The following is a 12,941-nucleotide window of genomic DNA, read 5'->3' as shown; positions in this document are numbered from 1 at the left end:
GATGCCAACCAGTTCACAAAAATTCCTTGGACTTTCACATCAGCTTGCCTTGTCCGAGCTGGCTCTGACACATCATGATATGAGAAACGAGGCAAGAATAATGCGGACAGCACAGAGGAAACGAGGCAAGAATGATGTGGGTAGCACAAGGGCACAATTCATATTGTGAATCTCATGGACAGGATGTAGGATGTGAGAGAGGAAGAAACCTAGGACAACTCCAAGGTAGATGATCCACATAAGTAGAAGTGGAATAAAGAAGTCTATAATGGAACACTGGAGTGGAGGGCCTGAGGTGGAGGGGAATCATTTTGTTTCCATAAGTTCAATTTGAGATGTCCATTAGACATGAAGTGAAAAGACAACACTGAAGGTTCAACCAGGAGTGGACTCAGGTAGGGGATCCCAGGCAGTGAGGTCACAGAGCCCAACAGAACTTGTAACCCCTGCAACCAGGCACCCACATTCTAGTGCAGCCCCACATCAGGCTCACTTGGCTAGAGACATCCGCTAGTGAAAGATGTTCTCTTGCTGCTTGCCTACTTCCCGGGGCTCTGGCTTCCAGAAACCCCAGGGACGCAGCTTTTTCACATGCCTAGACTTTGGTTCCACCGTCACACGCCATGCCTCAGGGCATTTGCCAGGCAGGACCCTAAGGTAATACAGAGCAGCCCAGGCCAGGCCACCTGTGCCAGCCATCCTGGGCAGCCCCATACCCTCCTCTTCAGTTTCAGGGAACCAGGGATGTGTGGGCAGGTCCCATCCAGGCTGCAGGAGGTTGCAGGGCAGCAGGTTCCCTGGTGATCCCTCCATGGTCACACTGATATCATGGTGGGCAGGGTGGAAAGAGGATTCCTGAGGTGCCTCTTACCCATCCCAGAGTTAACTAAAGGTCCTAGAGCTGCATTCTTTTTCTCTCCTTGGGGGAGGTGTGTGCTGACTCTGGTGTGGTGTGTCTGGAATGGAGTCAGCTGGGTGTGCGGACCAGCCAAGGCAGCCAGACTGGGTGCTGAAGCCTCCTGCCTGGCTGCCAGGCACTGTCTTTACAGAGCTCCACACAGGACATGGGGCAGGAGTGGGAGGAAGAGATCCTCTGCTCCACCTCTTTGAGGAATGGGAAAGTGCCCTGCATAGCTAACAGGGGCCAGTGTGGTCTCAAGGTGAGTGCAGAGGCTGGGGACACCCCACACGCAGGGCCCCAATGCAGCAGGAAGGGCCCCGGGTCGCAGAAGCCAGGTTGCTACTCCCCTGGGCTCCCCCCTAGACTCCTGCTCCTACAGGAGTCTGGATTCCCCCTCCTCCCCAAACTTGCCCCCATGGCCCTGTGCACAGATTTGTATGAATATCAGAATAGAGCCTTCAGGGAATCCCTGGTTGCAGAGTGGTTTAGTGCCTGCCTTCTGCCCAGGCCCTGATACTGGAGTCCTGGGATGAGATCTGCCTCGGGCTCTCTGCATGAGGCCTGCTTCTACCTCAGTCTGTGTCTCTGCCGCTCTCTGTCTTTCTCAGTCTCTCTGTGTTTCTCATGAATAAATAATAAAACTTTAAAGAAAGAGAGCAACTTCACACCATGTCTCATCCCACGCGGTCTCCAGTAGTTTGCACTGCGCTATGCTTTCTCCTAACTGGTGCTCCCAGGAGGCCTCATTGGCCTGAGAGTCCTTCCCCACCTTCTCCAAGACTTGAGCAGGGACCTGGTGAGTTGGGAGACTTTTTCCCAAAAGGACACGGGGCTCACTGTACTATGTTAATTGCTCTGCAGTTAGGTTTTGAAGGAGCACATCCCTGCCCCCCCTCCCCGGGTTCAGGCACAGGGGCCTCGTGTGCTGCACAACATTTCAGAAGGCCAGGTGGTTCCCACAGCCATTGAGCCCTTCACTGATGCACGACTTTGATGTGATTCCCTTCTGTTGCCAAATCACAGTGCAGTGCTGAACATCCTGCAGCCCTCATACCCTGAGCACTCCACCTAAGGAAAAGTCTTGTGTTGGCACCTCAAGAGTGGGACATGGGGTTAGAATTCGAGGGGTGAAGCCATTAATGCAGGGAGGTGCTGTCAAAACTCAGCTGACAAATGATACTAACCTCTCCCACTTGAGAGTCTTGTATTGATCCAAAAAATTTTAAAAATTTATCCTCTAAGATTATTTATTTACTGAATTGTTCATTCGTTTGTTTGTTGTTTGTTTGTTTGTTTTTGTTCAAGAGACAGAGAGCAGGGAGTAGCAGGGGGAGACTCAGGATCCTCAAGCAGACTCTGCCCTAAGTGTGGAGCCTGCCAGGGGCTGGATCTCAGGATGCTGAGATCATGATCTAAAACCAAGATCAGATGCTAAGTGACTGAGCCCAGGCATCTTGCCCCATTTTCCTGCTGTGGGGACTCCTGCCGCACCCAAGCACTGAGAACTAGGGGCTTTGGTCTGCGCTCCAACTCCCAGCCCTCCTGATGGCTACAGTGCAGGCTGCATGTCTCCTTTGTTCCACCTTAGGGTGAAAGCGCCTCAAGCACGAGGAGAAATCAGACCTGCCTGGTGAGGCCCAGCCAGGTTGAGCTGCTGGAGGACCAAGTACAATGCCTCGTGCCCACTTTGTTGTGCAGAGACATCATCTACATCTCCAGTTTCCTGGATACACAGGATTTGGCACCTCCCAAGAGGTGCTGGACATGCTGTTTACAAAGTGAGTACCCTGACCCTCCACAGCCCAGTGGGATGGGCCACCTACTGGTTGGGAGTCATGGGAATGTTCCTGAACTTCTTGGAACCTCCATCTGCTCCTCTGACTGGAATAGAGTCACACAAGGCCTAGTTGTACCCTGCAGGGAAAGTACCCCCAGAGCTTGGCCATGTGGCAGGTCAGCTAGAGGGGCTGTGGTTGTGCTCATCAGTCGTCGTTCTCCCCATGACGAAGCGTGTCCCTCATCCCCAACCATTACCATGGTCTTGAGCTGGGCTGTTTTCCCAATTGAAAAGGAGGTTTGAGAGTCCATCTGGGGTCTGTGTCCTGGGGCAACCAGAGTAGGGATCTCTGGGAAGAGCAGGGAGCCCCAGGCCCATTCAGATATCGGCCTTGGGCCTGGCCAGAGCCCTTTCACTCCTCAAGCATTCAGGAAGCCCCAGCAGGTGCAGGCGCTTCTCCAGGGGTGGCCCCATGCACAAAGCTGACTGCACCCCAGGGATCCGGACTAGTCAGGAGTCAAAGGGTGACAGCAGCTATGATGAGAGGTCACGTCCACAGGACGTTTCATGTGATGCCCCCCTGCCTTCCTCGAGATAGGGATGCAACTTCCCTTCCTGTGTTGAGATGGAGGGAGTCCTAGAGCAGTGGAAAATGTGAGTGAGCTCTGGCTAATGCAGGAGGGCCTTCCCTCTCCAAGAGGGCAGTGAGGGGGCTGTGAGTCGGAGGGGCTGCTGGACCCTCATCCCACACATCTGCAATTCCTGTGACAGGTTAAAGGTCTAAGGGCTCCTCAGGAGAAGAGGAAAGGAGAGCTGTGGATGGGGTGTGGGCTTTGTTGGATAGCAGTTGGGACCTTTAAGGGAATCCTTCCCTGCACCCATCCCCTCATTACCCTCTTTCTATACCAAATCTGGGACCCAGAGCAAAGCAGATGGGGAGCATCACACTCACCAATCTGGTGGCATCTGGACCTGAGTGCTCAGTAGGTGCTCAGGAGAGCCAGTGAGGGCTCAGGGACCAGATGGCCCTTGCCCCATGGGATATTAGAGACAGTGGAAGGACACCCACTGGTGGCCACTCCTGAGTGAGGCAGTGAAGGGAAGGTGGCCATACCAGGAGGGTCCTTGCAATGCCTGGCAAGACACGGAGCCCATTTGCTCCCTCCTCACTTGAATATTCCCAGAGCAACAGCGTGAACAGTGAGGCCAATGACAGGCCAGACACCCCTCCTCCCTGGCCGCGGGCAGGTGGATTCAAGGGGCAAGTGGGCAGTGAGCCAGACTGAGGAGGGAGTCCCACTTCCCCAGGAAAGATAGGGATGTCACACCACTGGTCATGGACTCCCACTCACAGAGGCTTCATGCCAGCCCCTCCTCAATGAGCAGGCCTGTGTCAGGCAGGACCGCCAGATACCAGGTGGACAAGGAACAGGACTGGCCTCTGACAGCCACAAGTGGGAGGCCTGGGGGCCCCAGTTCCTACAGGGCTTCCCTGGGACACCTGTGTGTGAGGGAGCCCTGTCTTCTGATGCCTCTGCTGAACCTGTCCATCGCCAGGGCCGTCTCCTCTATCCTGGATGCCTGGCTGAAACATATTCAGAGAATTTTCACCAACCACCAGAATTTCCTTGGCTGACAAAGCTGGCATACACAAGGCTGAACATACCAGGCTCAGACATGGAGCAGCATGCCCAGAGTCTTCTCACACAGTTCTCACACCTCAAGCCAGCAGAGCCAGAGGCTGGAGGTAAGGAGAACTGGGGGTGGCTGAGGTGGGACAGGCTGGGCCACACAGATCAAACCTCCGTGGAGCTTGCTGGGAGCATTGAGTAGGCTCATACCCCATCACCATGGCCTGCAGTCTGTGGAAACCTCCCAGGGACTGTTTCGTAGACTCACACTCGTTGAGTGGTGGGAAGACTGTCCTTGATTTGGGAGAGATGTGGAAAGTCCATTCTGGTGATGATACTTTGTCTTGGAGCTACAGCTTCAACCCCCGAGCAACATCCTGAACCACCTAAACAGCCTGCCCAGGCTCCTACCGTGGGGCCAGCTGAAGCTTCTGGGCCTGACCTGTTCGAGCCGGGCATGGCAGTTGGTGCTGAGTGCTTGGCCCGAGTCAAAATGCCAGCAACTGAGTCCAAGTCAATGCATATCATGGTCACACCTCTGATTCATTACCCCAACCTTGAGGAGCCACCTGCACCCTTGGCCACCCTGTAAGAAGAGCATGCCCCAGTGCCCACAATCCAGGTCCCCAACATGCCAAAGCATCAGTCAGCCTCAGTTGAGCAACCAGCTTCAATCCCCAAGTAACATCCTGAACCAAGTCAGGACGCCATCCCAGCTACTACTATGGGGCCCGATAAACCTTCAGAGCCTGAGGTGATCAAACCTGCCAATGTTCCCGGAGATGAGTGTTTGGGTTGAGCTGCAATGCCAGCTGCTGAGTCCAAGCCAATGCACATAGTGGTCACACTTCTGATTCACTTTCCCGACCTGGATGAGTCACCTGTACCCTTGGCCACCCCAGAGGAACAAGAGGCCCCACTGCCTGCTATGGAAGTCCCTGACATAAACATACAGCCACTTGCCTCTGGTGAGCAACGACCCTCAGTCCCCAAGCAACATCCCGAACCATGTCAAGAGACCACCCCAGCTCCTAAGGTGGGGCCTGATGAAGCTTCTGGACCTGAGGTGGTTGAGCAGGTCACGGCTGCTGGAGCTGAGTGCTTGGCCCAAGCCGATGCACGTGGTGGTCACACCTCTGATTCACTGTCCCGACCTGGAGGAGCCACCTGCACCCTTGGATGCCCCGGAGGAGGAGCAGGCCTTAGGGCCAGCAATCAGGGTCCAAGAAGTACTGGAGCGGCCAACAGACTCAGTGGAGCAACCAGCATCAGCCACTGAGCAACATCCTGAACCACCTCAAGAGCCCACCCAAGCTCCGACCTCAGGGCCAGCTGAAGCCTATGGGCCTGAGCTGTTTGAGCCAGGCACAGCAGTTGGTGCTAAGTACTTGGCCTGAGCCAAGATGCCAGCTCCCGAGTCGAAGCCAATTTACATGGCAGTCACACTGCTGATTCACTGTCATGACCTGGAGGAGCCAACTGGACCCTTGGCCACCCTGGGAGAAAAGCTCACCCTGGTGCCTGCTATTGAGGTCCCAGACATGCCAAAGCAGTCACCTGCCTCAGTGGAGCAACCAGATTTGGTCCCTGAGCAATATCCTGAACCACCTCAAGAGTCCACCCCAGGTACTACTATGGGGCCAGCTGAAACTTCTGGGACTGAGGTGTTCGAGCTGGACACGGCTGCTGGAGCTGAGTGTGTCGCCCAAGTCGAGATGCCACCTGCTGAGTCGAAGCAAATACATGTGGTGGTCACACAGCTGCTTCACTGTCCCGACCTAGGGGAGTCACGTGCGCCCTTGGCTACCCCAGAGGAGGAGCAGGACCTGGAGCCTGCAATCAAGGTCCCCCACATGCTGGAGTAGCCACCTGCCTCCGTGGAGAAGCCAGCTTCGGGCCCTGAGCAACATCCTGAACCACGTCAAGAGATCTCCGCAGCCACTACTCTGGGGCCTGCTGAAGCTTCAGGACCTGGGGTTATCGAGCCAGTCCCGGCTGCTGGAGCTGAGTGCTTAGCACGAGCTGCAATGCCAGCTGCTGAGTCCAAGCCAATGCACGTGATGGTCACACCTCTGATTCACTGTCCCGAGGAGCCACCTGCACCCTTGGCCACCCTGGAAGAAGAGCTTGCGCCTGTGCCCACTATCAAGGTCCCCGACATGCTAAGGGAATCACCTGCCTCAGTGAGCCACCAGCTTCAGTCCCTGAGCAACATCACGAACGATGTCAAAAGACCACCATAGCTACTACTGTGGGGCCTGCTGAAGCTTCAGGACCTGGGGTGATCGAGCCAGTCATGGCTGCTGGAGCTGAGTACTTGCCAGCTGCTGAGTCTGAGCCAATGCACGTAGTGGTCACACCTCTGATTCACTGTCCTGACCTGGAGGAGCCACTTGCTCCCTTGGCCACCCTGGAAGACGAGCACGCCCCGGCGCCCATTACCGAGGTCCCCGACATGCCAAAGCAGCCACCAGCCTCAGTCGAGCAGCCAGCTTTGGCCCCTGAGCAACATCATGAATCTCGTCAAGAGCCCTCCCCAGCTACTACTGTGGGGACTGGTGAACACTCAGGGCCTGAAGTGATTGAACCTGTCATGGCTGCAGGAGCTGAGTGCTTGGCCCGAGCCGAGATGCCAGCTGCTGAGTCAAAACCAATGCACTTAGCGGTCAGAACCCTGATTCACTGCCCCGACGTGGAGGAGCCACCTGCACCCTTGGCTGCCCCCAGATGAGCAGGCCTTAGGGCCAGCAATTGAGGTCCACGAAGTACTGGAGCAGCCAACAGACTCAGTAGAGCAACCTGCGTTGGCCATTGAGCAACATCCTGAACCACCTCAAGAGCTTGCCCGAGCTCCGACCTCAAGGCCAACTGAAGCTTATGGGCCTGAGCTGTTCGAGCCAGGCACAGAAGTCGGTGCTGTGTGCTTGGCCCGAGCCGAGATGACAGCTCCTGAGTCCAAGCCAATTTACATGGCAGTCTCACCTCTGATTCACTGTCCCCACCTGGAGGAGCCACCTGGACCATTGGCCACCCTGGAAGAAGACCACGCCCTGGCACCCGTTTTCGAGGTCCCAGACATGCCAAAGCAGCCACCAGCCTCAGTGGAGCAACCAGATTCAGCCCCTGAGCACCATCCGGAATCACGTCAAGAGCCTGCCCCAGGGGAATCCCTGGGGGGCTCAGCAGTTTAGCGCCTGCCTTTGGCTCACAGCACAATTCTGGAGTCCTGGGATCGAGTCCCCCATGCCCGTCAGGCTCCCAGCATGGAGCCTGCTTCTCCCTCTGCCTGTGTCTCTGCCTCTCTCTCTCACTATGTCTATCATGAAGAAATAAATAAAATCTTAAAAAAAAAAAAAAAAAGAGCCCTCCCCAGCTACTACTATGGGGCCCAACGAACACTCAGGGCCTGAGGTGATCGAACCTGTCACAGCTGCTGGAGCTGAGTGCTTGGTCCGAGTCGAGATGCGAGCTGCTGAGTCCACGCCAATGCACGTAGTGGTCACACCTCTGATTCACTGTCCCGACCTGGAGGAGCCACCTGCACCCTTGGCCACTGTGGAAGAAGAGCTTGCCCCGGCGCCCACTATCAAGGTCCCTGACATGCCAAAGGAATCAGCTGCCTCAGTGGAGCAACCAGTTTCAGCCCCTGAGCAATAGCATGAACCATGTCAAGAGGCCACCACAGCTACTACTGTGGGGCCTGCTGAAGCTTCAGGACCTGAGGTGATCGAGCTGGTCATGGCTGCTGGAGCTGAGTGCTTAGCACGAGCTGCAATGCCAGCTGCTGAGTCCAAGCCAATGCACATAGTGGTCACACTTCTGATTCACTTTCCCGACCTGGATGAGTCACCTGTACCCTTGGCCACCCCAGAGGAAGAAGAGGCCCCGCTGCCTGCTATGGAAGTCCCTGACATGAATATACAGCCACCTGCCCCTGCCAGCTACGACTCTCATTCCCCAAGCAACATCCTGAACCATGTCAAGTGCCCACCCCAGTTCCTACTGCAGGGCCTGCTGAAGCTTCAGGGCCAGTGGTGATTGAGCAGGTCATGGCTGCTGGATCTGAGTGCTTGGCACGAGCCGAGATGCCACTGCTGAGTCAAAGCCACTGCAGGTGGTGGTCACAAATCTGATATACTATCCTGACCTGGAGGAGCCACCTGCACCCTTGGTCCCTCCAAAAGTGGATCAGGCCCCAGTGCCCACTTTCGAGTTCATCGATGGGCCAGTACAGCCACCTGCCTTTTTGGAGCAGCCAGCCTAGGCCCCCAAGCAGCAGCTCATCATAGCTGCAGCCCAACGGAAGGCTTCCCCCCCCTTCTCATTGCACTTTTTCTAATTTTTGTGGTTTTCATAAACCTCTATAATGGCTTCATGAATTTTGTTTTTAATAAAGGATAAATTAACTTCGTACAAAAATTTACTCTGATGCTTTTAAATTATACATCGTGGTACTTTAGGTCCATTCCCAGTGTCGCACAGGTGAAACTAGAAGGTTCCTGGGCCACATTTCCACCACAGAGACAGCTGACTTCTGACCATCCTGCTCATGCTCTCCCTGCTGTCCCTGCAGCCCCTGCCTCTCTGTCTCTGTGGCTTTTCCTCCTCGTGGGATGTGCGTGTGCCTGGTGTCCTCGGTGTGGCCTCCTGTCTCTGCCGCAGACACGAGAGCAACTCATCAATTTCCCAATAGTTAAGAAACATATCATTTTTATTTCAAAGCCATATTCCTGAGTGAACAAAGATCATGTGAAGCCCCCAAATGAAATATTTTTATTATCCAGGATAGGGTTCCCTTGATGTAATGTGTCAGGTAATAAAGTGAGGTTTAAGGTTTCAGACAGATGATATTTACTTAATAAAATGAGGATTCCAATAGAAAGAAAAAAGGACATTTACCTTCTACCAAGGAATAATTGCCCATTGCGTGCGGTTGGGTCCTCCAGGCCTGAAATTGGTAACCCCTAACGATACCCACACGCCTGTTTTCATCACCACAGGTTTCATGATAGCCAACGGGGCATGCTAAGGGAGGTGAATCAGAAAGGGAAAAGACAAGTACCACATGAGTACACATATATGTGGAATCTAAAACATACAAAACCCCCCGGCAAACAAAATACAAGACAACAAAAACACAAAGACCTCAACTCATAGATACAGAAAACATATACGTGGTTGCCAAGGTAAGGGGTGGGACGTGGACCAAATATGTAAGAAGACAGAAACTTATAATAATTTAAAAAAGAGAGAGAGAATATCACGAAGGAACCTGGAGAGTAAATATCACTTCAATATATTAACTTCTAGCTTCCTATTACCCCGGGTTCCTTAGTTAATTCATTCTACAGCATCCAATTCTTCGGACCTACCGGGAATCCTCATGATGACACTGTAGTACTATTTGAGATGAGCTGGTTATTTAGAAAGCGTTTCATATCTCTAATGACAGAGTCCTTAGCACCTGGGCGTGTGAGTCTTTAGGTATTCCTATAGGGTTTGAAGTGTAACTATGTAACCAAAACTTCCCTAGATCAAAGTGCAGTTTCCTGAGTCTTGATATAAGTACACATCAGTAAAACAATCAATGTAGGTAAGGTAATGCACAGGTACCCACCACCCCGAAATGATTTGTCCTGCTTGTTTTGCAGCCCATGGTTAGCTCCAGGTGTGACTTCTCCTGGTCCCTAGAGAATTACGCTTTCCTCAGGGAAAAGAGTTTTCTACAGAGTGGGAGAGCTGCTTGACTTTGTTGTTCTGTATCGCTAGGACTTCATAATAGAGGCACCTGGGTGGCTAAATCATTTGAACACCCAAGTCTTGATTTCAGCTTAGGGCATGAACTCAGGGTCATGAGATCAAGCCCAGCATCAGGCTCCATGCTGTGGGTGGAGACTACTAGGGATTTTCACACCTCTTCTGCCTTTCCAGACTCGCCCCCTGCCACCACCACTCACACTCACTTGTCATTTTCTCTCTGCCTCTCTCAGAAATTGTTTTTAAAAAGTATAGATTGAAAAGAGCTGACCAGAAAGTTCCAAGGCCTTTCCTGGAGGACAAACCGTTCGCTGACAGCTTACAGGCCCTCGCCCATCTGTGCTGGAAACACCCTGAGCAGCATGAGTGAGAATCCGTTGTGAGAGTGGTAGCCCAAAGGGAAAAGGAAAGAGACTGACTGGACTGACTCCATTGATATGAATATGCTCAGTTAAGATCTGGGATTATAAAGGAATGCCCTGACCACTTGTACATAGTATTGATATTCTGGACCCTACACTGGGTCTCTAAGGTCCAAATGCTGGGATCTCCTTGGTATACTGTCACGGAAGTCAGGAAGAGGTCAGGAAGCAAAGCATCAGGAATGCTGAACAGGATCAGTGATGGGTGCAGTCTGCTCGGCCATCCCCGACCGTGCTTGCTGAGGGACACAGCAACTCATGCACTGCCTTCATCAGCACACTTGAGGAAGCATTGCTACAGGAGTCGCCAGTGTCCTTGATGAGCTCTGTGGGAGCTGTCTCCTTCGCTGCAGGAGAGGATGGGAGGTGAAGAGTGGCAGGGGCTGATGCCTCGACCAGCAGAGACAAGGTGAATCCAGTCACACAGTAAGCCACAGGACAGAATGGTAACCAGAGGATGTGGCCCTGAGGGCTGTGGGCTGTCAGATAGTTGATCAGGTCTGTCCGGATTGAAAGTGTTGGGCAGTGTACCAGAAAAAAATAAATGTCTAGATACAATAGTCACTAGGGCAAGGAGCCACAATCTCTTCCCCTGTCATGAGCCCTAAGCCACTATGTGTCTCTGAGCCCCTAGACTGAGGGAGAGATTGGAGCCCTTTGGGGAATTACCCTACAACCTCCTCGATGTGTGCCATGCATCTCTGCCACCACCCCAAGCTTTCCCCAAATGTCACCAAAGAGACAGAACTTTACCAGTGGGACCAACTCTGGACAAAAGGGAAACAACACTACATTTTCTGGGAACTCTTATAGAATGATTCTGAACATATGCTGGTGCCCAAAGGCCAGAACTATTACAAGTCCTGCCCAACTGTTGGAGTAGGGGCTCTGGGAGGTGTGCAAAGAGAAGGAGCCTTGACCCACATTGAACTGCTGGCCACAGAAATCTGAATAAATCATAGCTTACTGAAGTTCATTTCATTTTCTCTAAAGTAAGAACAAGGTCTGATTTCCCTCTCTCAGAGGGCTGTTATCAAACGATGGAAGTTGTCTATTATATGCTATCAAATGATACAAGTCTTTATGCCACATATGGAACAAACATGAAAAGAGACAGCATAATTTTTAAAAAGACCTGTAAATGGCCTGGCAGTTCTGGTCCCTCCCTCCTGGACCCTCATGCAGCTGCAGGTCCAGCTGCTCAGTGTCAGACCAACAACATGCCACCAAGAAATACCACCGCCCCAAGAACCCTATGTCTTCTCTTCTGATCCATGGCCACCTGCCTCTCAGCCACTGGGCTGCTGAGGAGGACACGGGATTCTCCAGGAACATCGTGGGGCACTTAGGGGCTTCCCAGGTTGAACCCAGAAGGCCCGCTCCTTTCCCTACCAATTGCTACACTCGCAAAGCCCAGTCATTTTCCTTTGCTAAGCTTTGGTCACAGCAAACATTTCTTCCACTCTGAAGTCCTACCCTCCAGGACTACCCCGACGACGACTGATTAAATCACTCAAAAATAAGAACATCAACAAGAAGGGCAAGGTGGAGGACGAATCTGTGCGAGGCGTCTGATGTGGGAACTTGGCAAAGAGGCAGGAAAGGCTCAGAGGACATGGCTTCTGCTATTTCAGCACCTTCCACTTTGGGAAATCACCCGGGGAGCTGCGGACGCTGCAGCCCTAACCGGCAGGAGCTGGCGTGTGGCTCCCACGGCGCCGGGCAGGGCCTGCCCACCCCTGCCTGGCCAGGTGCACACCCTGGCGGGGAGGGCGACCCGGGCGTGGGCACCGAACCCTGGCCGCAGAGGGGGACGCGGGCAGCTGGCCGCCCGGATGGCGAAACCCAGGGACACGGCTGTGGCCTGTGGCGGCAGCACCTCGAGTCACACAGGGCTCTCAGCACAACAGCAAAGTGTTTCCTGCCACGCTCTTCTCCCTGGGATCCATACTGTGTAACCGGTTGGCTCGGTTTTTGAAAATCATGCTCTTGGTTCATAAAAATCTATTACAGTGGCGACAGTGCTAGGAAAACTGATGATAAAAGGTTAAAAAAAAAAAATCCAAAGAACTTTACACTTGGGAAGTAAGCCTTTCGGGAATAACAATGAGCAGAGCTGATGAGTTTCTTTGGAAGAAAAATAAGTTCTAATTCATCAATTTTTTAAAAAGGCAACCGAAAAGAAATGACAATATGTATCGGTGATACAAGTTTCTTTTTTATTTTACATAATTGAGAACCACCAGAGACAGGTTTAATTTGCCATTTTAGAACAAAATTTCAATGTCTGCTTGTTAGATGCTACAATATTTTTTCTAGCTACCCGCTGTGTGAGGAAGAGAGGAAACAGGCGGTGCTCATAGAGACAGTGACAAAAATTCTGCACTTAACAGGCACTACACTGATTACTGGCCACTGGAGTAATAGTGTCAATGGCATTACAGATGAACAGC

The 12,941-nt window shown here is 52.8% G+C and overlaps 1 protein-coding gene across 1 annotated transcript; it reads left to right on the top strand.

Annotated features, from left to right (window-relative positions):
• Positions 1-487: 487 nt before the first annotated feature.
• On the top strand, positions 488-5,419 carry LOC112660552 (ral guanine nucleotide dissociation stimulator-like). Its single transcript, XM_025448143.2, has 4 exons — positions 488-657; positions 1,035-1,160; positions 2,490-2,679; positions 4,236-5,419. The coding sequence occupies exons 1-4, from the start codon at positions 592-594 to the stop codon at positions 4,265-4,267; spliced, it is 414 nt and encodes a 137-aa protein (XP_025303928.1). The 5' UTR covers positions 488-591; the 3' UTR covers positions 4,268-5,419.
• The last annotated feature ends 7,522 nt before the right edge of the window (positions 5,420-12,941 follow it).

Source organism: Canis lupus, chromosome 16 (assembly GCF_003254725.2).
Source record: "Canis lupus dingo isolate Sandy chromosome 16, ASM325472v2, whole genome shotgun sequence".
In the NCBI taxonomy this organism is placed as follows: domain Eukaryota; kingdom Metazoa; phylum Chordata; class Mammalia; order Carnivora; family Canidae; genus Canis; species Canis lupus.
Note: the sequence above shows the minus strand (reverse complement) of the source record. Positions and strands in the feature narration are given on the sequence as shown.